General features: G+C 53.5%; 2 protein-coding genes across 6 annotated transcripts in view; one reads left to right on the forward strand and one right to left on the reverse strand.

The window, feature by feature from the left end:
• The first annotated feature begins 4,687 nt into the window (after positions 1-4,687).
• Positions 4,688-20,063, forward strand: part of P2RX6 (purinergic receptor P2X 6) — a 30,994-nt gene continuing 15,618 nt past the window's right edge. For 2 of the 5 annotated variants that reach the window (XM_058422819.1, XM_040080834.2), the window contains exons 1-11: positions 4,688-4,974; positions 5,160-5,304; positions 5,504-5,575; positions 7,614-7,689; positions 8,123-8,216; positions 8,502-8,582; positions 9,255-9,396; positions 9,571-9,680; positions 11,254-11,347; positions 12,925-12,990; positions 13,675-13,752. In XM_058422819.1, the coding sequence (XP_058278802.1) occupies positions 4,850-4,974; positions 5,160-5,304; positions 5,504-5,575; positions 7,614-7,689; positions 8,123-8,216; positions 8,502-8,582; positions 9,255-9,396; positions 9,571-9,680; positions 11,254-11,347; positions 12,925-12,990; positions 13,675-13,752 (1,083 nt within the window). In that variant the 5' untranslated portion in view covers positions 4,688-4,849. The other 3 variants (XM_040080832.2, XM_040080833.2, XM_040080831.2) reach the window with 3 other exon arrangements.
• On the reverse strand, positions 15,389-17,897 carry LOC120760426 (transmembrane protein 17B-like). Its single transcript, XM_058422813.1, has 4 exons — positions 16,953-17,897; positions 16,539-16,642; positions 16,038-16,151; positions 15,389-15,652 (listed from the first exon to the last, which is right to left on the reverse strand). The coding sequence occupies exons 1-4, from the start codon at positions 17,068-17,070 to the stop codon at positions 15,389-15,391; spliced, it is 600 nt and encodes a 199-aa protein (XP_058278796.1). The 5' UTR covers positions 17,071-17,897.

Raw genomic sequence — 20,063 nt, forward strand, 5'->3', positions numbered from 1 at the left:
AAACTAAAATGGAATGAAACTGCAAAAAACCCTTTCCCTTCTCCTTACAAACTGTTCACTTTCTTACAAAACAACATAAAGAGACAAAACTTGTAATTTTCAGTCAGTTTCACTATCTGACAATAGTCTTTCATTAATTCATTAGGGGGAGAGTATCCTTTTGAGTCATGGATCCCACTGACAACTAAGAACAGTTCCCTTGTGGGTTTCAAACTGTCACAAAAACAACCGCCTGGAGAAATCTGCCTTTGTGACTCCTCCCATTAGCAGTTTCCCAAGCTGCTGATGGGTCATGGGTCTTAGACTTTTGCATACTGTGGTGTCACCTTTTAAAGATGAATAACACCAAAGGAAAAGGATTCTTCATCTCAAGGAACAGAGATATCTTCTACTTCTTCACTGGTGCAGAGAGCTTCTCATCTCTATCTCTGTTCAAGCATCTTGTGGGATTAATATTACTTAGTCCATCACAAACACCTTTGCTCAAATCCACACACAAATCTTAACAATCGTCTCCCCAAATGCATAATTTTCCCATGATTTAAAGGAATGATCTAAATATAGAGTTCACTTCCATGGCTCAAGTAAGAACAGAACAACCAACTCTTCAACCCTCTGTCCTAATAGTCTTTTTACTCTTGCTTTACTGACTTTATGCTGTTGTTTTTTATGTTCACTCTGTCCTTTCTTACTCTTTCAGAGAAGGGCTAAGCTCTGGAAGCTTCATGTTGCTAAGAAAGAGTTAAATCTGCTTGGAGTCTTTGTCTCTCCTTCTGTAGCTCGTGGTGTTAGATGTTCAAGGCTGCGCTGATGAGGGAGGAAAAACTCAGAGATTGAAGCACTGAGGCAGCCTGGAATCTTAAAAAAACAAGCAGGATCATAAATGCCTTCTCAGCCCCCGCCCCGGGGTGGCCTCGGCTTAAATGGTGCCCATAGCTCACATCAGGGCTTCGCAGAGATTTCTCCTTGCTCTAAAGAAGTCTGAAGAAAGTAGCTGTTAAAAAACAGCAACCTCTCCTTCCTCCCCCTCTCACCCGGGAGCCGATGGAATCCGGCCAGGCCGCAGGCCAGCTCCCCCCAAAAGGGAGGAGCAGCAGGCCCAGCTCGATGTTACCTGTCTCTCTCTGGCCAAAGGAAGAAGAAAAAAGACTTACCTACACGAAATTCCCGGGGTTTTATATGGTACTTCCCAAAGTCGCAGCTAACAATTTCAGTGGTCAGAATAGATGTCAATATTCTAACTAACTCTCTGATAGGTCCCTGTCTCTTTTAAAGCAATTCCCAGGTCCTGACCTGGAGAATTATTTTACATTTTTCTATAACTAAAAAACTAAACTGTACTAACCCATGACATACATCCATAGATACTGAATGATTTTTCTCTCTTAATTCCAAGGTCTGTGTGATCCCAGGTCATAGATGACTCTTGGACAGGCACAAGGTCAACGGAACATCAGCTTCATGTGAGCTCTCACAGTGTAAGAACAGGAGTGAAAACAATTCCCTGCTCCAAGCCTTTGGCTGAGGCAGCTGCCCTTGGCTATAGAAATGGTTCCAGCTGATTATAAGTTTAATCCAATGTTTTCTTCTATAGCCATTCCAAAAATCTCCCCTGAGAAAAAATACATTAAACCAAACAGTTTTTGGTTAAAAGGAAGCTTGGGTTAGTTCATGTACTTCTCTGCAATTGTCTATTACCTCTAGGTGATTAAAACTACATCTTTTTCTACCTCATTTACCACAAACCCAAAGCAGAAGCTGCCAGACAGTGAAGCATCTATGTTCTTTGACCTCAAGTTGCCAACAGAGCAAAGAGGGATTGAAAATCTAATCACCATGACAAAGCCAGGGGCTGGTGCTCACAGTGCAGCTGTGACAAACCCCACTCATTCTGCAGCTGGTGGAGCCTGAAAGCCAACACCGAGCAGCCAGGGAGCTCCCACAGCCTCCTGGTCCTGGAACCCCTCCCAGAGCTGCTGGAAATCAGAATAGGTTTGTTTAGCAATTGTTCTGTGAGTTTCCAATGAGACAGGAAAAAAATGAGAGTGTCAACCAGGACAAATGAAAAGAAATTTGTGTCCATGCCTGAAGACAAGGCAGCTGAGGAGAACTGTTGGACTGTGAAAGGAACAGGAGGTGAGGAGGACAGGGGGGGTGACTAGCAGCCACTGGAGCCTTCAAAGGTAAACACGAGAAAAAAAGCAGCATGAAACTTGGAACAAACAAGGCGGATGGCTGGGGTGTTCCTGGTGGCCAGAAGTGGTGAGGATTAAGGTTGTTTTCTCTCCTGTGAGCCAAAAAAGCCCACTGAAGACATAAGGGATGTGCAAGGAGGAGGCTATAGCAGTTGAGAAGTATGAGGACTGAGGATTGTAGAACAGTGGATGGAGTAGATGTTGACTTTTTTATGAAGGGCACCACCCAGGGAGGACATAGACCTGGCACACAGCATGGGATGTGGCATGGCGGAGAAAAAAATCAGTATCTCCTTTCTGAGTCTGTACCCATCAAAGCAGTGCTGGAAACAGAGGGATTTGGAGCACATCTGCAGGGTGAGACCAGGAGTAGGGAGATCTGTGAATCTTCATCCTGGAGATATGCATGGATGGGGATGCCCAAGGACAGCTGTAGATGGAGAAGGTGAAGCCTGTGCCAGGAAGGTGCAAAAAGGAACCTAAAGACTGGAAAGTCAGGGATGAGTGATGATGTCACAAGAAACATGTGCACAAGTGGAGAGTTCAGAGGAAAGGACGGGAGCTTGAGCCAAGCACAAGTGAGCCTGGTGACACCAGTGCAGATGAAGGCCCGGGGAGCATCACAGGTGCGCTGTGAATGCAGGGATGTGTGATTAAATAATAGCTGCTTAAAGTCAAGAGCCAAAAGAAAAGAGCAGTAACAAGGCTAAGACCAACAAGAAAAGAAATAGCCAGTCACCAGCAAAGAGAGTCCCCAGACACAGGCTGACATGGGTGTACATAAGTACAAGATTCCCCTTGAAAAATCATTTCAAGCTTTGCCAGGAAAGCAAACACTGAATACAGTTAAAGATATTTCATTATGTTTTTAAAGGATTAATTTATCTTTCCACTAAAATGATGAAAAATACTTCTGCTGTCACTATTCACGATGCAGAGGAAAATGTTGTGGCCCACTGTGCCTGACAATGTACCTCCCTAGGCATCACTTCTGCCTGCAGCCTATGACTGCACCTGGAATGAGTGCCCCTTTAGTTTACTCACAGGTGCTCTGAATCCTAAATTCAACATTTAAGCCTGTATTGCCTCAAGTATCCTCCTCTCTGTCAGTGGCAATTCTAGTTTCAAAAATATTTACAGTTAAACAGAAGCGTGGCCATGACCTTGTGATTATACAAAAGATACTGCAAAATCAAACTATTTTCTCCATCCACAAATATCAGAGATGAGAAAATTAACTGGAAAGGATCTCAGAGAACTATTCCAGACAAAATAAACTTAACAAAAATGTTTACCAGCAGAAATTAGTAAGAAAGACTGTACTCTTTTATGATACAAACTGCACATTTCTAAGATGCTGTGCCTGCTGAAAGTAGATTCAGGTGGGCCTACCTGACATGAACGTACAGAAGGTTTATAATTTCTTCCTAAAAAATTAATTTTAAAATATTAATTTAAAACAGAAGGCTTATGGTTTTTTTTCCTTAAAAGATAAATTTAAATATGGGGAGTACTCCAGGGGAGATGACACAAAGGAAAAATTCTCAGCCCAGCGGGGAAGAGGAGTACTGACCCATTTACGTATCCCACTGTCCCACCTGCATGCAGGGAAGGAGATGAGTCTGGTTCCTGAGCACTTCAAAGCAGTCTGCTGGCAAATCCCCACTGCTGGCCAACATCACATCTCATGTGGTGAACCCTGGGCTCTGGTAGATCCCCGAACTTCCAGCAGGGCAGGCTGGAAAGGGTGCTTGACATGTCTTAGATGTAAAACTTGGGTTGCTCCAACATCCAGAGGAGTGGCATAATTTTCGTTAGTGGGGAAGACAAATTGCCCATCCTTTGGTCGAGGGTGTCTGTGCTGGTATAGCACAGACTGTTAGAGCTGGGAGTGTTCACCTGGAGAAGGCTTTGGGGAGAGCTCAGAGCCCCTTCCAGTGCCTAAAGGGGCTCCAAGAGAGCTGCAGAGGGACTGGGTACAAGGGCTGGAGGGACAGGACACAGGGAATAGCTTCCAGTGCCAGAGGGCAGGGCTGGATGGGAGATTGGGCAGGAATTGTTCCCTGGCCGGGTGGGCAGGGCCTGGCACAGGGTGCCCAGAGCAGCTGTGGCTGCCCCTGGATCCCTGGCAGCGCCCAAGGCCAGGTTGGACACTGGGGTTGGAGCAGCCTGGGACAGTGGGAAGTGTCCCTGCCCGGGCAGAGCACCGGTGGAACAGGATGAGCTTTAAGGTCTCCTCCAACCCAAACCATTCTGTGATTCTCCTTGTAGGGAGGGCCCGTGGCCGGGGGCGGCAGAGGCTCACCCGGCTTTTGGCAGGCCCCACAGCCGCCACGGCGTCGGGGCTGCGGCCCCGAGGCGGCGCGAGGGACCCGCGGCTGCCACGGCAACGGGGAGGGGCGGGGCCGGGGCCGGGCAGTGCCGGGGCCGCCTTTCCCTCACGGTGCCGCCTTTCCCTCGCGGTGCCGCCTTTCCCTCCCTGTGCCGCTGTCCACGCCGTGCCCGCCTCTCCCTCCCCTGCCCGCCTTTCCCTCCCCTGCCCGCCTTTCCTACCGTGCTCGCCCTTCCCTCCCGGTGCCGCTATCCGCACCGTGCCCCTGTTTCCCCTTAGTACCGCTACCCTCCCTGTTCCCGCCCTTCGCCCTGGTTCCGCCATGCTGGGCTCAACCTGCGGGTCCCTGCTCGACTACAAGACCGCCAAGTTCTCGCTGACACGGAACCGGCGGGTGGGGCTGCTGCACCGCCTGCTGCAGCTGAGCGCGCTCGGCTACCTGCTGGGGTAGGGACCCTGCCCTCGGGGTGGCCGGTCCCTGCGGGGGTAGGGACCCTGCCCTCGGGGTGGCCGGTCCCTGCGGGGGTAGGGACCCTGCCCTCGGGGTGGCCGGTCCTTGCGGGGGTAGGGACGTAGCCCCAGCCCTCGGGCCCGGCCGGAGGTCCCTCAGAGCCCCCCCCGCCCCTCCGCAGGTGGGTGCTGCTGCTGCGGAAGGGGTACCAGGAGCGGGACGTGGCCCCGCGTGTCGCCGTGGTCACCAAGGTGAAGGGGGCGGTGGCCGCCGAGGCCGCGGGCCGACGGCTCTGGGACGCTGCGGATCTCACCTGGCCCCCGCAGGTACGGCCGCGCTCCGGGCGGGGGCAGGGAGGTCACACATACGGCGAGTCATCTTGACGAGGGGATGCCGCGGCTACCTCTGGCCTCCCAAAGCCCTGGCAAGGCCATTAATGCCTGTTCAGCCCATGGTGTCACAGGGTGTCCCCTTGGACCCATCCTGGTGTCAGCCCCCTGTTGACAGCACCTTTTTGCTTCCCAGGGAGAAAATGTGCTTTTCCTGGTGACCAATTTCATTGCCACAATCCAGCAAGCCCAAGGCACCTGCCCTGAGGTGAGTGAATGGACCTGCCCCAGCCCAGCCACACGGGGGTGGGATGGAGCCAGTGGTCCTGCTGCTCAGTGGAACCCAGTAGAAGACCAGATAAAATGAAAAATGGATTTATACTCCTATGAAACCCAATTCCCCTCATTCTCACTGCTTCATAGCACTCCCCAGCACATCTCCACTTGCTCTGTCATACCTGCGGAAGCCAAGATGTGTATCCACATGCTCAATCAGAACTGCTTGTGGTGGCCCGTACAGGGCACATAGGGCCTCTCCAGCTCTGAGCTCTTTGTGTAGTGGCACTGTATGACCATTCCAGGCTTTCTGCCGCTCTTGAACAAGGGGGTGCCTTGATACATACTGCATGGATACCTGTGTCATGCTTCCTTGGTAACTCCCTGCTGCAGGACTGATGTCCATCTTAGTGTCCTATTTTTGGGAGGACCAGAGCACAAGGTCTAGATGGTTTGCCAGCCAGCCAACACTTAATGGTGTATGTTCTCTGGAAGAAATCTTCCCTTTAAGGCTGGAGTCAGGCCAGCTCCTCTGCTGAGCTCTCCCAGGCTGGACCCAGCTCAGCAGATGGGAGCAAATGTCCTTTAAGCTGTACCATTGCTGGCACTTTGTACCTAAGCCAAGCACCAATTGTCCTAATGGTTCCTTCAGCTCCTGCTGTGGCCAAGTGCTGCAGGGGAGCAGAAACGCTGGTCTGGGTCAGGGAGAATGGCACCAATGATCCATCTCTAAAATGCTGAGAACTCCTAAAGTCCCAACAGGGGGAACACAAGTGCTGTAGGGCATTTCAGGGTTCTCACGGGCAGCCAGGGGCACCTCTAGATTCTGGGTTTGCAGTGTGCAAGCCAAGGACACACAGACCTGAGGATTTCATTCAGTTCCAGAGCTGGGGGGTGTGTGGGTGCTTGTCCCAGCCTACACCCTCTGCTGGTCTCCAAGAGTTCCTCAGTTTCTGGCACTGGGGCTGTAGATGACATTCATATTTGGAAAGCTTTGAATATTTAGCAGTGGCAGCTTTTGGCTTTGCAGGGAGTTTGACCTATCTTAATATTCTTGATAATCAGAGTATTTGGTGCTGGCAGATGAGTGTCTCTGTGGCCAGAGGCAGCACCAAGTGAGAGCCAAGCTGTTTCAGCAGTTGTACATGCACTTAAGTCTTTGCATCCTTTTATGCCTTTATGTTTCAGTGTTTGTGTTCCTTTTCAGGCTACCAAGTTTCCTCCTTCTCATACATTCTCTTCCTCCCCTAGATAACCCATTCCCTAAACACCTTGTGCAATCCCCAGATTTCTCCTGCATCCTGTAATGACTCCAGACCTCTAGGCAGACCCCACCCATCCCAAAGATGCTCCTCCACTCAGATCATGTTGGTGGGTTTTACACCTGAATGAGGGGCTGAGGCTGTCCTGGGGCAGCCCAGGGAAGGCCTGAACAGACCCCCACTTCTGACTCCATAACTGAGGATTCTCTCCTGCATTTGGGCCTCTTGGGGAGGTGGGTTTCTGATGAGCTGGTGACTTCTGTCATGGCCTGGGGTAGCTGGGGGAAGTGTTGGTGGTGTTTCCCCAACAACCATCATCCCTCTGTGTTTGAATAAGTTTTTTACAGCTCCTGGCAATCAGGTAGGTCCAGAGTAAGGGTGAAGGTTTCTCTTGTAAAACTTGTGTTATGCTGGATTTAGGGTCTACTGAGCTCTCCCCCAGGGAATTCATCATGGTACTTCACAAGGTGCTTAATGGGCTCAGTCATTAGGGTCCTCCTGAACCCCTCTGTGCTGGTTCCCAGTTCCATCTGAAAGGACTGAGGTAGCTCTCTGCCACTGAGCAGCAGGATGCAAGTGGTCTGGAGAGGAGGGATTGCCTCTTGGACCTGCCTCTCTGACTGGCTAGAGACTGGTGAATGTTCATCTCTAACTGTTTGGGAAGCACTGGGAGAAGTAGGAGCAGCAGTGCAGCAATGGTGGGGAGTGACAGCAGGGCCTCAGGCAGCTGCACAGCGCAGTGACAGCACTTCTCTCTGTCCCTCCCAGAGCCCCTCTGTCCTCGACGGGATGTGCACAGAAGATGCAGATTGTCCCATGGGAAACCCTGTGGTTCATGGCAACGGTACTGGGTGTTTTGCTAAAGAAACGAAATCCTAGAATGGGTGAAAAAGGAACTTAAAGCTCATCTCATTCCACTTTCTGCCATGGGCAAGGACACCTTCCACTATCCCAGGTTGCTCCAAGCCCCAGTGTCCAACCTGGCCTTGGGCACTGCCAGGGATCCAGAGGCAGCCACAGCTGCTCTGGGCACCCTGTGCCAGGGCATCATCACCCTCATAGCCAAGAATTCCTTCCCAATATCCCACGTAAACCCGACTCTGCTGCTGGGAAGCCATTCCCCCCTGTCCTGTCTCTCCAGGCCCTTGTCCCATGTCCCTCTCCAGCTCTCTTGGAGCCCCTTTAGGCGCTGGAAGGGGTTTTAAGTTCTCTCAAAAGTCTTTTCCAGGTGATCAACCCCAACTCTCTCATCCTGCCTTATATTGTCTTGTTTCTAGGGATAAAAACTGGGAAATGTTTGATGTTCAATGCCACCCACTCCACCTGTGAGATCTATGGTTGGTGCCCTGTGGAGAATGGTACCCTGCACAGGTAATCACACATGAGGAGACAGCAGATATTGGGAGCTTTGGCTCTCTCCCTGTGTGTTACCAGGGGTCTGACCACACTTGTCCAAGGGGCAGCCAGGCTCTGGGAGACCTCTGACATTGACCTTCTGGTCAGTTAAACTCAGAATACTTCACCCAAGAGCATTTCTTGCACCTATCCATTGTAGCCAAAATGCTAGGGTTTCAGGAGAGACTGCAGAGTCGTGAAATGGGGGCTGGGCCACTGTGCAAGTCTTGACTTTGTTGGTGTTGGTTTTTTTTTTCCTAGGAAATCTCTTCTGGCTGAGGTGGAGAATTTCACTCTTTTTATAAAAAATACTGTCCACTTCACCAAATTTAACTTCTCCAAGTAAGTACAGTACTTCCCAGCTGGGCTGAGCATGCAGCCTGGTCCAGCCTTGGCACTGAGCCGGTCAGTGGGGCTGAGGAGCTAAAGGACTCATGGACCCAGTGGCTCTGGGGCAGGTGGCTCTGGGGCACTTAGGGCAGGACAGGTGTTGTGGTGAATACAGGTCACCTCAGCTGTGCTGGGTGTGCAGCTCTAAGAGCGGTGGGATGAGGACACCTCAGAGACAGGGACTGGTGTCCATCTGCCCACATAGAGCACTGCGGAGAGCCAAACAAGATCAGCCATTCCCAAGCTCTCATTTGGAAGAGAAACTAATATTTTTGTTTTTTAGTCTTTGCAAAGTGGATTTTGCACACTGTGCTGCCTTACTGTGGCAGGAGACGTGGCATGAGCTGTCCCTAGCAGTGACTGGAGCTGGGTGCTGGGAAGAAACAAAGGAGCACAAAGAGGCAGAAGGGAAGGCCATGGCACATACTATAGGGGATAACTCCATGTGAGATTCCTCTGGGTTGGTTTTTCTCCACTCTCTCCGTCTGAGGCTTTAGGCAAGGCATTGACTGTCCCCCCACTGATGCAGGAGCACCGGTGGACCAATGAGAGAGTCCCCTTTGCAGTCCCACAGCCGGGCTCCATGACTTCCCACACCCCTGCCTTACCTCTCTCCTGTCTCAGGTGCAACACTTTAAAAACCACTGACCCCAGCTATTTCAAGAGCTGCACATATGATCCAGTGTTCAACCCCTCCTGTCCTGTGTTCCGTGTCCGTGACATGGTGGAGGCAGCTGGAGAGAACTTTGGAGACCTCGCACTCCTGGTACTTGTTTTTTTATAACTATGGTAGATGACTCAAAATTCCCAAAGGATGTGAGCAAGAAGCAGGGGACTGACCTGAAATGCTAAGGGAATATTCACTCTGGGAATGTCTGAACCGTTAATGACTCAGCCAATCTGATCCCATGCTTATCCTGGAATGAAATGTGTTTTGCAGGGGGGAAGCATTAGAGTTCTTATTGAGTGGAACTGCGACCTGGACCACTCCACTTCCCAGTGCCAGCCACGGTATTCCTTCAGCCTGCAGGACAGGAAGTACAATTTCAGGTGAGGATGCTGGGACAGTGGCCACACAGGCCTGTGGGATCAGCACATGGCAGTTGTTTGAGATTTCAGTTCTGATGGATGCTCTGAAAGGAGCAGCAGTGACAGGAATTTTGCTTCAGTTCACAAACAACACTAAGCTGGGTGGGAATGTGGATCAGCTGGAGGGCAGGAAGCTCTGGACAGGCTGGATCCATGGGCCAAGGCCAGTAGTGTAAGGTTCAACAAGGTAAAGTGCCAGGTCCTCTCTTGGGGTCAGAACAATGCCATGGAATGTTCCAGGCTGGAGCAGAGTGGCTGGAAAGCTGCAGGCAGAAAAGGACCTGAAGGTGAACATGAGCCCAGGTGAGCAAGAAGGCCAAGGGCACCTGATCTGTGCCAGCCCTGATGTGGCAGCACAGGGGACAGTGCCTGTCCCCTCTGCTGGCCCTGCAGGGGTGCCTCCAGTCCTGGCAGATCTGGGCCTCTCATGACAGGAGAGACCTGGAGGGGCTGGAGCATGTCCAGGGAAGGGAACAGAGCTGGGGAAGGGGCTGGAGTCCCAGGAGCAGCTGGGGGTGCTCAGCCTGGAGAAAAAGATGCTCAGGAGGGACCTTCTGGCTCTGCACAACTCCCTGAAAGGTGAGGGCAGCCGGGGGGGGTCAGGCTCTGCTCCCAGGAAACAACAGAATCACAGAACCACTAGGTTGGAAGAGACCTTCAAGATCATAGAGTCCAACCCAAGCCCTAACACCCTAACTAAACCATGGCATCAAGTGCCACATTCAGTCTTTTTTTAAACACATCCAGGGATGGTGTCTCCACCACCTCCCCGGGCAGAGGGAGCCTTATTGGAGGGAACGGCCTGAGGTTGCCCTAAGGGAGTGTTTAGATTGGATGTTAGAAAAAATCTTTTCACTGAAAGGTTTGTCCAGCCCTGGTGCAGCTGCCCAGGGCAGTGGTGGAGTCCCCATTCCTGGAGGGATTTAAGAGCTGTGTAAATGTGGCACCTGGGGCTGTGGATTAATGCTGGGTTAATTGGACTTAATGATCTTAGAAGGCTTTTCCAAAGATTCAGTGATTCCAAGGCAACGGGGAATGGTAGCTCAGGGCAGGGCCTGTGAGTACGGGGATGCCGTGGCAGTTCCCACACTTTGTAGCTAGCTCTGTTGTGTTTGGAGCTGAGCAGGGCATTACCTGCCTGAGGGCAGGGACCTGTGACTGTCCCCACCTGAACTGGGCACACTGAGAGCTCCATACTCCCAGTGACACAGACTGGATGCTGATGCCCGACTGTTGGTGCCAGTGAGTCATTGCTGCACGTGTATGCCCAGTTCCCAGCCTGGAGGACACCCAGGAGCCCACAGGCCCAGCACTCCTTTGGCACTGGCACCTGCCCTCCCCATGGCATTGGGTGTGCCTTCCTCCCCTCCCTGCTGCCCTCCCCATGGCACTGGGTATGCCTTCCTCCCCTCCCTGCTGCCCTCCCCATGGCATTGGGTATGCCTTCCTCCCCTCCCTGCTGCCCTCCCCATGGCACTGGGTATGCCTTCCTCCCCTCCCTGCCTTTCTGAGCCATGCCCAACGTCTCCCACAGAACTGCCTCCTACTACTGGGGCTCGCAGCGGCAGCTCTACAGGAACCTGCTGAAGCTCTATGGGATCCGCTTCGACCTCTCCGTGCACGGCCAGGTAGCGTGAGCTCCTCAGCCCCAGGGCTGACTCCTTGCACCACTGCTCCCACTCCACCCCGTGATTTCTGCTACCATCACTTCTCCACACCCGGGGGAGCTCTTTGCCTCTTTCCAGAGTTTTGTAAGCAGAGCAGGAGAAAACGGTCTCTCCATTTGAAGAAAAACCTTTTGGTAACGCCCTAAGGAGGGAGATTTCCCTCTCTGAGGGTCTGACATGGAGGCTGTGAAGTGTTCAGTAGGCAAGGTGAGCTGGTCTGGGCTTGTGAATGTCCCTCTCTGAGGGTCTTATGATGGGAGCACCCTGACAAAGATCAGCCTGAACTCTACTGAACAATTAATCCCTTCTTGATCAAAAGTACTCTCAGAGGGAAAAGTTGTGGTGTGATCAAGGCTGGACATGCCCCAGCCATGTGCACTGAGAGCACAGAAACACCCTGTGTCCTGGGCTCATCCCCAGCGTTGTGGGCAGGAGGTAAAGGGGGATTCTGCGTCTCTGCCTTGCTCAGGTGAAGTGCTACCTCCAGCTCTGGTGTCCCCAACACCAGAATGATTTGGAGCTGCTAGAGTGAGCCCAGAGGAGGCACCAGAGATGCTCCAAGGGCTGGAGCCCCTCTGCTCTGGAGCCAGGCTGGGAGAGCTGGGGGTGCTCACCTGGAGAAGAGGATGCTCCAGGGAGAGCTCAGAGCCACTTCCAGAGCCAAAACGGGCTCCAGGAGAGCTGGAGAGAGACTTGGGACAAGGGCTGGAGGGACAGGACACAGGGAATGGCTTCCCACTGCCAGAGGGCAGGGCTAGATGGGAGATTGGGCAGGAATTGTTCCCTGGCAGGGTGGGCAGGGCCTGGCACAGGGTGCCCAGAGCAGCTGTGGCTGCCCCTGGATCCCTGGCAGTGTCCAAGGCCAGGTTGGACACTGGGGCTTGGAGCAGTCTGGGATAGTGGAAGGTGTCCCTGCCATGGCAGAAAGTGGAATGAGATGAGCTTTAAGGTCTCTTCCAACCCAAACTATTCCATGTTTCCATTATTTTTTATGCTACTCTGTGCAGTATCACTCACAAACTCAGTGCTTATCTTTCCAAAGAGGGAACCTGTGCTGGGAGATGTCCACAGCTAGTCATTTGTGCTCAGCAGTGCCCTTTGCACATGAAGAAGGTGAAGCACACAGTGCAGGACAGTGAGTACCACTTCTAGGCTTAGAGAGCAGGTCCAGGAGCTGTGGAGCAGGAGGTAACAGCCGGAAGAGAAACCACCAGACTCATTTGTCAAGGGAGGGACACATCACATCAGGGTTGTGTTTACTGGGATGTGGTTCCATGGGCGGCAGCTACAGCAAGAGGGAGGTTCCTGCTGTGCCTGCAGAAGCAGGTGGGTCACAGTAACCTCTGCTTCTTCCCAGTCATCAGGCACCTCAGTCCCGTCTTTGACAGCCAAAGGGGGTTGGAGTCAGCACAATAGCAGTTCCGACAAATGGGCTTGGGGAAATATCCCTGGATCCTTTCAGCACCTCTTGACTTTGAGCATGCTGCCCTGCAAGGCTCAGCCCACAACCTTCTCACTCCTCCACTGTTTCTCACCAGGCTGGGAAGTTCAGCATTGTTCCTACTGCTGTGAGCTTTGGCACCAGCATCGCCTTCTTTGGTGCCGTGAGTACTCCATATGCACTCTTTTCCTTCAATCCATGCCTTGAGATTTGCCACTTCTCAGTTGTTTCCCTGCCTGCCTGGGCACAAGGCTTCCTTAGTGCCAGCCAGCACAGAGGCAAGATGGTCTGGCAGGGTGTCAGCTCTGGTCTCCCTGTGACCATTAGTAATGGCATCACTGGATTGGGATCGTGAGTCCTGTCAGGGTCATGTCTCATGGAGGTCAGGTTTTTGTGTGGACCCTGGGACAGAACATCACTGGGATGCTGCTGGCAGAAGAGGGCAGCTCCTCTCTGCTTCTCCTCTGATTGAAGAGACCCAGTGTCCTGTCCCTATGGTGGGGCAGCCCCTCATAGAGCCTTCTGTGGCTCTTCCCTTCCAGCAGAAGGGAGGTCCCCCACCTGCCCCCCTTTCCTCCCTGACATGCTCATCCCAGTCCATATGTGACTGTGAGGGTGCTGGAACAGCCCTCCCTGTCCATCCATTGCAGCCTGGGGATCCTGACCTCCTGTGCAGCTCCTGGGACTGGGTTGGGTTAGAGAGGAGCCACTGGAGCTGGCTGGAGGCAGGGCTGGTTCACTGCCCTAGCAAATGCCCACAGCTGGCTGCAGGGCTCAGCGGGAGCCAGGATGGAAGGCAGGCATTCCTGTGGGAAGTTTCCCATCTTCAATGTTTGTCTGTCTCCAGGCTACGATGATCTGTGACCTGGTTCTGCTCTACCTGGATGAAAAGGCTGACCTTTATTGGAAGGGGAAGTTTGAGGAGGTAAGGATAGGGCCACATGGGAGAGAGGAGGTTTGGAAATGAATCTTTTTGGATTTAATGATTTTCTGCCCTTTGGTTAAAACTCAGTTCCCAAGATCAGGAAAAAACCTCGTGGAGAAGCTCTTAAGTCTTTAACTTTTGGGCTTGGTTGCCAGTCTGAACTGGGAGAGGGTGTCAGGAGTCAGGGACCAGCACCATGACCTCAGCTACTGTCAAAACATCAATGGGTCACCATGGGGACCTTACCTGGAGAACTGACTTTGGCTCTATGCTTTTTCACCCTCCTCCACGTGGAATCTGTTGGGACTCCATGCAGACAGGTCAGCTCTTCAGGGCACATCCTGTTCTGTGATTCATTGACAGGTTTATGTGCCAAGCATGATTCCATTGTGGGAATTCACTGACCTGGTGAATCAGGGAGTCACAGGGAGGCCCCTACAGACCAGGAGAGCTGGCAGCCCTACCTCAGGTCATCTCCAGCTTTGTCTGGCCAAGTCTTTGGAGCCTCTGAAGACTGAGAGCCCCCATCTTCTGGTGCACTGTCCCAAAGCTGCACCATCCTGTGAGGGGGGAAACTTTCCTAATACCTGATCTTGAATCCTGGGTGGAGTGGGGGTCCTGGAGAGTGAATCTGGTTGCAGGGAACAAAACAGAGTAGCCGAGGGCCAGCTGGGCTGCCTCCATGCCTATTGTATACTGATGTGCCTGTTCATTTTGCAGGCAAGACCCCCTAAAGGTAAGCCTGAGGCCACAGCTTAGGGACATCAGGAATGCTCTGCCACAAACACCCTTCCCTCCAGAGCCATCTCCAGGTAGATATGATGGCGACACAGCTGCAGCCCAAGTGGAGGTGAGCCAGTCCTGGCCCATGTAGGGTTAGGGTCTGCCTTTCCTGGAGAAGCACTGGCAGCAGCAGCAGCTCTTGGCTCCTGGAGCACAAAGCCATCCCAGGGGCAGCTCCCAGCACTGACAGGTAGTGCTGGAGCAGAGCTGCTCACAGCGCTGCCCCAGAACCCAGAGCATGCTCAGGACCAGCTGGTCCTGCTTGGCACAAGAGGCTTAAAGCATTTTGCATTTCTCCACATTCCAGTGACTATGGGCCTTGATTTCCCTTGAAAAGCAGGAATGCAATGGAATAAAGCTGTTCTGGAAGCAGGAGGAGGCTCTGCTCTGTCTCTAGCCCTGGAGGCACTGTAAGGTTGTGGAGTGCTGCTCTTGCACCTCGCAGCACCCTTCCAGCTGGCATGGCTTCATTTGGGCCACCTGGATTCTCAGAAGCTCCCTGGGAAGCTCAGGGAAGGTTTAGGAGCCAAGCTTAAGGTTCCAGCCTTGGGCTGGTATTTCCTAGGGGTGTGCAGTGGCTCCTGAACCCTGGTTCCTGCCTCCTGCCAGGGCTGATGCTCAGCAAGGACAGGCACAGCCCTGGGGTGAGCTGGAACCTTTCAGAGGCACTGACACCTCACTCCCACTTTTCCCAGGCTCTGTTGGCTGGTACAAGACAGGGATCAGCTGGGCTGGGTGCTTCTCTGAGGGCTCCTCCACAAAGCTCAGAAACAATGTGGGTTTGGGCACTGTTTAATGCTCCCTGCCAGGACTAGCTGTGTGGGGCGGAGGGGTCCTGTAGCATCACCCCATCTCAGCTGCCTGTGCCCCCTGGCTCCAGCCGGCCCCTCCCACCCTCCTGGAACTGCCGCAGGTAGAACTGTGCCGCCAGCTGCTTGGTCATGGTCCTCAGTGCCAGGAAGGCAGCCACGATCTCGAGGAGGAGGAAGGCCAGGAACAAGCTGTGCATGGGTACCTCCAGCGGCAGGTGGATGACCTGGCTGTCCGTCAGCAGGAAGAGCAGAAGGGGCAGCTGGATCAGGAAGGAGAGAAGCAGGAACCCAGCCAGCTCAGGCACCTGCAGGATCAGAACCTGCTGAGATAGGGCACGGAGGTAGTGGTGGGTTGGGGGGACCCTCTATGCCCCTGGAACTTCCTGCATCAGCCTTGGGACCTGGGGATGTCCCTGCCACATGGAGCTGTGGTCAGATGCTGTCAAACCTCCCACTGCTGAAGGGTTACACAGGAGAGATACAGCAGGAGGGCAAGTGGGTCCCCTTCATTCCCTCTCTCCAGGTCATGCCTGCACCCACAATTCTTTTCTGGGACAGCTCCAGGTAGAACTCCTGAGAAAGGACAGTGATGAGCACTTGGGTCCTGAGTGAGGGGACATCCAGCTCCCGCAGTTGGGCTGATCCTTACTGAGCACAGGGGGCTTTGTGGCCTGGGCAGGCAGTGCTTACCTTCTCCTGGAGGTTCCCCAGGTAGCCCAGGTAGAGGCGGGATCCCTCAGCCAGTGAGAGGATGAGGAAGGCTGTGACCAGCAGGAACTGGTAGTGCCAAGGCAGCAGGTGGTACTGTAATGGAGGCACAGCTTTGTCCAAGTCCAGCTGTCCATGTCCAGGTTTCTTTTCCCTGTGCACCATTCCCTGCTCTCCATGCCCAGCTCCCTGTGCCCTCCTCCCCATACCTTCTCTCCATGCTCTGCCAGCTCTCACCATCCTGGTGCCCAGCTCTGCCTACTCTTCCCTCCCATTTTAACCATTCCTGCCTGGAAAGTTCATGATTTCCATCTCTAGCAGACAGAGATGAGCAATCTTTTCTCATGGGGGTCAGGGCATTTTGGGGATCCATTAATTCCAAAGAGGCTTCTCTGTCCCCTGCCCACTTTTTTCCCCACCCAAGCCCAGGGAGACTTAGCAGGAGCAGCTCACCCCACCCCTACGTGACCCATGGGATGGTACCTTCAGGTGCAGCATAATTCCCTCAGCCAGGCACCAGACCGGGAAGTAGTAGACATTGAAGTAGAGCATCACCTGGAGCGGCAGGCTGGACAGCACCTCGTGAGCTAGGCAGGACAGGCAGGGATGGGCAGGCTGCTCACCAGTGCCAGGGTTGCCGTGTCCAGAGGGACACCGCCCCCCCCCGCCCCGCCCCCCACAGCTTTGTGAAAGGGAGCAACAGACCCTGGATCCCACACGCAGCTGATTGCAGCAAATGCTCTTACTTTCCTCCCCTCCGTGGTGGGTGGGTTCAGGGACCCTTTGGGTGCTGCTGCCTCAGAGGGACCCAGGTGCTTTGGTGATGTGCTGAGCAGGGCCACGGTGGTGGACAGCCCCTGTTCCCAAGTCCCCTCCGCAGAGCCCTTCTGCCCCTACCTGGCTGGTAGGCGTGAGCAGTGCCGCTATCCCACGTCTTGTTGTTGATGAAGAGGGAGCCACTAAAGGCTACCAAGCCCCGGCGCAGGCTGGGGGGCAGCGGGGTGGATGCAGCCATGGAGAGCAGCTGAGCCCTGCTCACCCCAGCCCGGCTCAGCCAGGATTAGCCAGGAGGGAATCAATGAGATGACAGGCCAGGCTAATGCGCAAGGCCACGTGGCCATTGGCTCCCTGGGGGTAGGGTTGCTGAGCTGGAAGGAGCATCTGGGGAAGGAGAATTCCTGCCTTGGATCATGAAGCTCACACAGGAACCACAAGGTGGAGTTGCGAGGAAATCACAAATCACAGAGCATCTCCCCTCTGCAGCACCTTTAGAGGGTCACAGCAGGTTGTACCTGTCACCATGACTCGCAGCAATTGCACCCTCTCCCAACTGGGCTCTATCAACAGAAATTGCTTAAAGACCCCTGACAGATGAGTATGCCTCATGAGAGGTTGGTGCTTTTCACCTGAAATGCTTCTTCAAGGTGTCCAGGTTCATGGAGAATTTACTCATCGAGGCCTATGGGTGCTAGGGAGGGCAGTGGGGGATGATGTGTTAGGGGGTGGTTGAGCCAGAGGTGAATGGCAGGAAAAGGTTCTTCAGGAACTTCAAGTTTAAAATCACAGAATTAGTAAGGTGGGAAAATCCCTCTAATATCATCAGGTCACATCATTAGCCCAGAACTGCCAGGGCCACCACTAAGCCATGTCCCCACATGCTACATGTACACATTTTTTGAACAGCTCCAGGGATGGGGACTCAACCACTGCCCTGAGCAGCCTGTGTAAGAGCTGGACAAACCTTTCCATGAAGAAATATTCCCTAATATCCAACATGTACCTCCCCTGGTACAACCTGAGGCCGTTCCCTCTCCTCCTGTCCCTGTTCCCCGGGAGCAGAGCCCGACCCCCCCCGGCTGTCCCCTCCTGTCAGGGAGCTGTGCAGAGACACAAGGTTCCCCCTGAGCCTCCTTTTCTCCAGGCTCAGCCCTTTCCCAGCTCCCTCAGCCTCTCCTGGGGCTCCAGCCCTTTCCCTAGCACTGTTGCCTTCTCTGGACACACTCTGTAAGTGTCAGTCAGTTCTACCCAATGGATCTGGTCTCACCCCATAAGGTGCATCAGAGAAGCTCCTCAAAAAGTCAGAGCAAGTGCTATAAATGGAGTCCTTAAGGGCCGGGAATTGTTAAGGAACACAAGAAACCAAAGGAAGAGATGATTTTTTTCTGGATAAAGCTAAAATGAAATTGCAGAATTCACTGCCATATGCTGCCAAAACCAAACCACCTGGGGCTGAAGGCATGGTTAGACGAACACCTGACTGGCTGAAGTTGTAGGATCACAGTATGGTTTGGATTGGAAGGCACCTCAAAGCTTATCTCATCCCACCCTCTGCCATGGACAAGGAGAGCTTCCACTATCCCAGGTTGCTCCAATTCCCATCCATCCCGGCCTTGGACACTTCCAGGGATCCAGAGGCAGCCACAGCTTCTCTGGGCAACCCGTGCCAGGGCCTCACCACCCTCACAGGGAAGAGTTTCTTCACTATATCCCATCTTCTCCCCAATATCCCAACCTGCCCTTGTCCTGTCCCTTCATCCATTGCCCAAGTTCCTCTCCAGCTCTCTTGGAGCCCCCTTGGTCCATGGAAGGGGCTCTGAGGTCTCTGTGGAGCCTTCTCTTCTCCATGTGAACACCCCCAGCTCTCCCAGCCTGGCTCCAGAGCAGAGGGGCTCCAGCCCTGGGAGCATCTCTGTGGCCTCCTCTGCGCTTGCTCCAGTAGCTCCAGGTCCGTCCTGTGCAGGGACCCTAGAGCTGGATGCAGTTCTCCAGGTGGGGTCTCACCTGCATGGGGCAGAGGCAAAGCCCCAGCTGTCCCCCAAGTCCTGCCAGCACACAGGTGAGACATGGGCAGGGTGACAGTCACCGCCCAAAATCTGAGGAGCAGGAGCTGTTGGAGGGCTCGGGATCTGGGAGCATCAAGTCTGCATGGGCAGGCAAGGTGAGCAGCCAAGATGATACCTGGGCAGTCTAGTGAAGATAATTGAGATGGGGCAGTGCACCTGGGGGTCATTGCATGTCCCCCAGCTGGTCTCTCATTCCTCATGGGAACCCACAGTTTCTTAAAAGGAGATGGAAACTTTCTGTCCTCGCATGAGAGGTTGCAAGATGTGCCTGGAAAGATGGTAGAGAGCATAACCCAGCCTTTCCCAGTTCCAGGACAGACTCACCACCAGGAAGCATATGCCAAGGCACTGCATAGGGGGTCCCAGGTTCAACATCACCCCACATCTGTGCAGAGGAGCGATCCCCATCTGAGCCAGCAGCCCTGCCATGACCTGGCACATGTCCCAAGGAAAGCTACAGTGGTGACTGGGATTTCTCTTGTCATGCATGATAATACCAGCCCTCGCTGAAATAACTCTGTAAAAAGCAGGGAATGGGACTTGTTACCCCCACTGCAGCAGTAGACTGGGGCAGAAGGACCTTCCTCAGCCCCTGAATGCTCTTCAGCCCTGTGAACATGGAGGTGATGCCCACTTTATGCAGCTCATGTCCATTACTGGATGAGGCCCCATCAGACGCAAAGGAGGTCAAAAAGCATCTTCCTGAAAAACAAAGCACTCTGCCAGTGTGTCCCCAGTGTAGCCAGATTGTGCTGGGGGAGCTGCCAGTCTCACCCGGCACGGAGAATATGACAGAGAGCTTGGGGAAAAGGGAATGGCTGGCTCCAGGGAATGCCACACAGTGGTGCCTCAGAGTCCCCTGGCACTCCAGCTGGGTCCCCTGGGAAGCTGTCAAAGCCAAGTCAAACTATCCCACCAGCAGGATATGGGATACAAATCCAGATCTTTGTGGGTAGTGGGCAGAGCTGAGGCAGCACCTGGGCAGCTGCCTCCACCTGGGCAGTGCCCATGGCCCTAGACCCCTCTGGAAGAGCCCTGCCTGGGGCACCAGAAGCTGAGCAGCCCCAGCCACCTCTGCCCTCAGAGGAGGACCTGGGGACAGGAACACTGACATTTGTCTTTTGGAACCTGAGATGAGACGTGCAAGTTGCCATCGCTTTGTGGG

This window comes from Hirundo rustica, chromosome 17 (assembly GCF_015227805.2).
Source record: "Hirundo rustica isolate bHirRus1 chromosome 17, bHirRus1.pri.v3, whole genome shotgun sequence".
Classification (NCBI taxonomy): domain Eukaryota; kingdom Metazoa; phylum Chordata; class Aves; order Passeriformes; family Hirundinidae; genus Hirundo; species Hirundo rustica.

Coding starts and splice junctions, on each gene's coding strand:
- LOC120760426 (XM_058422813.1), bottom strand. CDS start 17,070: ATGGCTGCATCCACCCCGCTGCCCCCCAGCCTGCGCCGGGGCTTGGTA. Junction 16,643..16,952: donor TGCTCACGCCTACCAGCCAG/GTAGGGGCAGAA, acceptor TGTCCTGCCTAG/CTCACGAGGTGCTGTCCAGC. Junction 15,653..16,037: donor TGGGGAACCTCCAGGAGAAG/GTAAGCACTGCC, acceptor CTGATCCTGCAG/GTGCCTGAGCTGGCTGGGTT.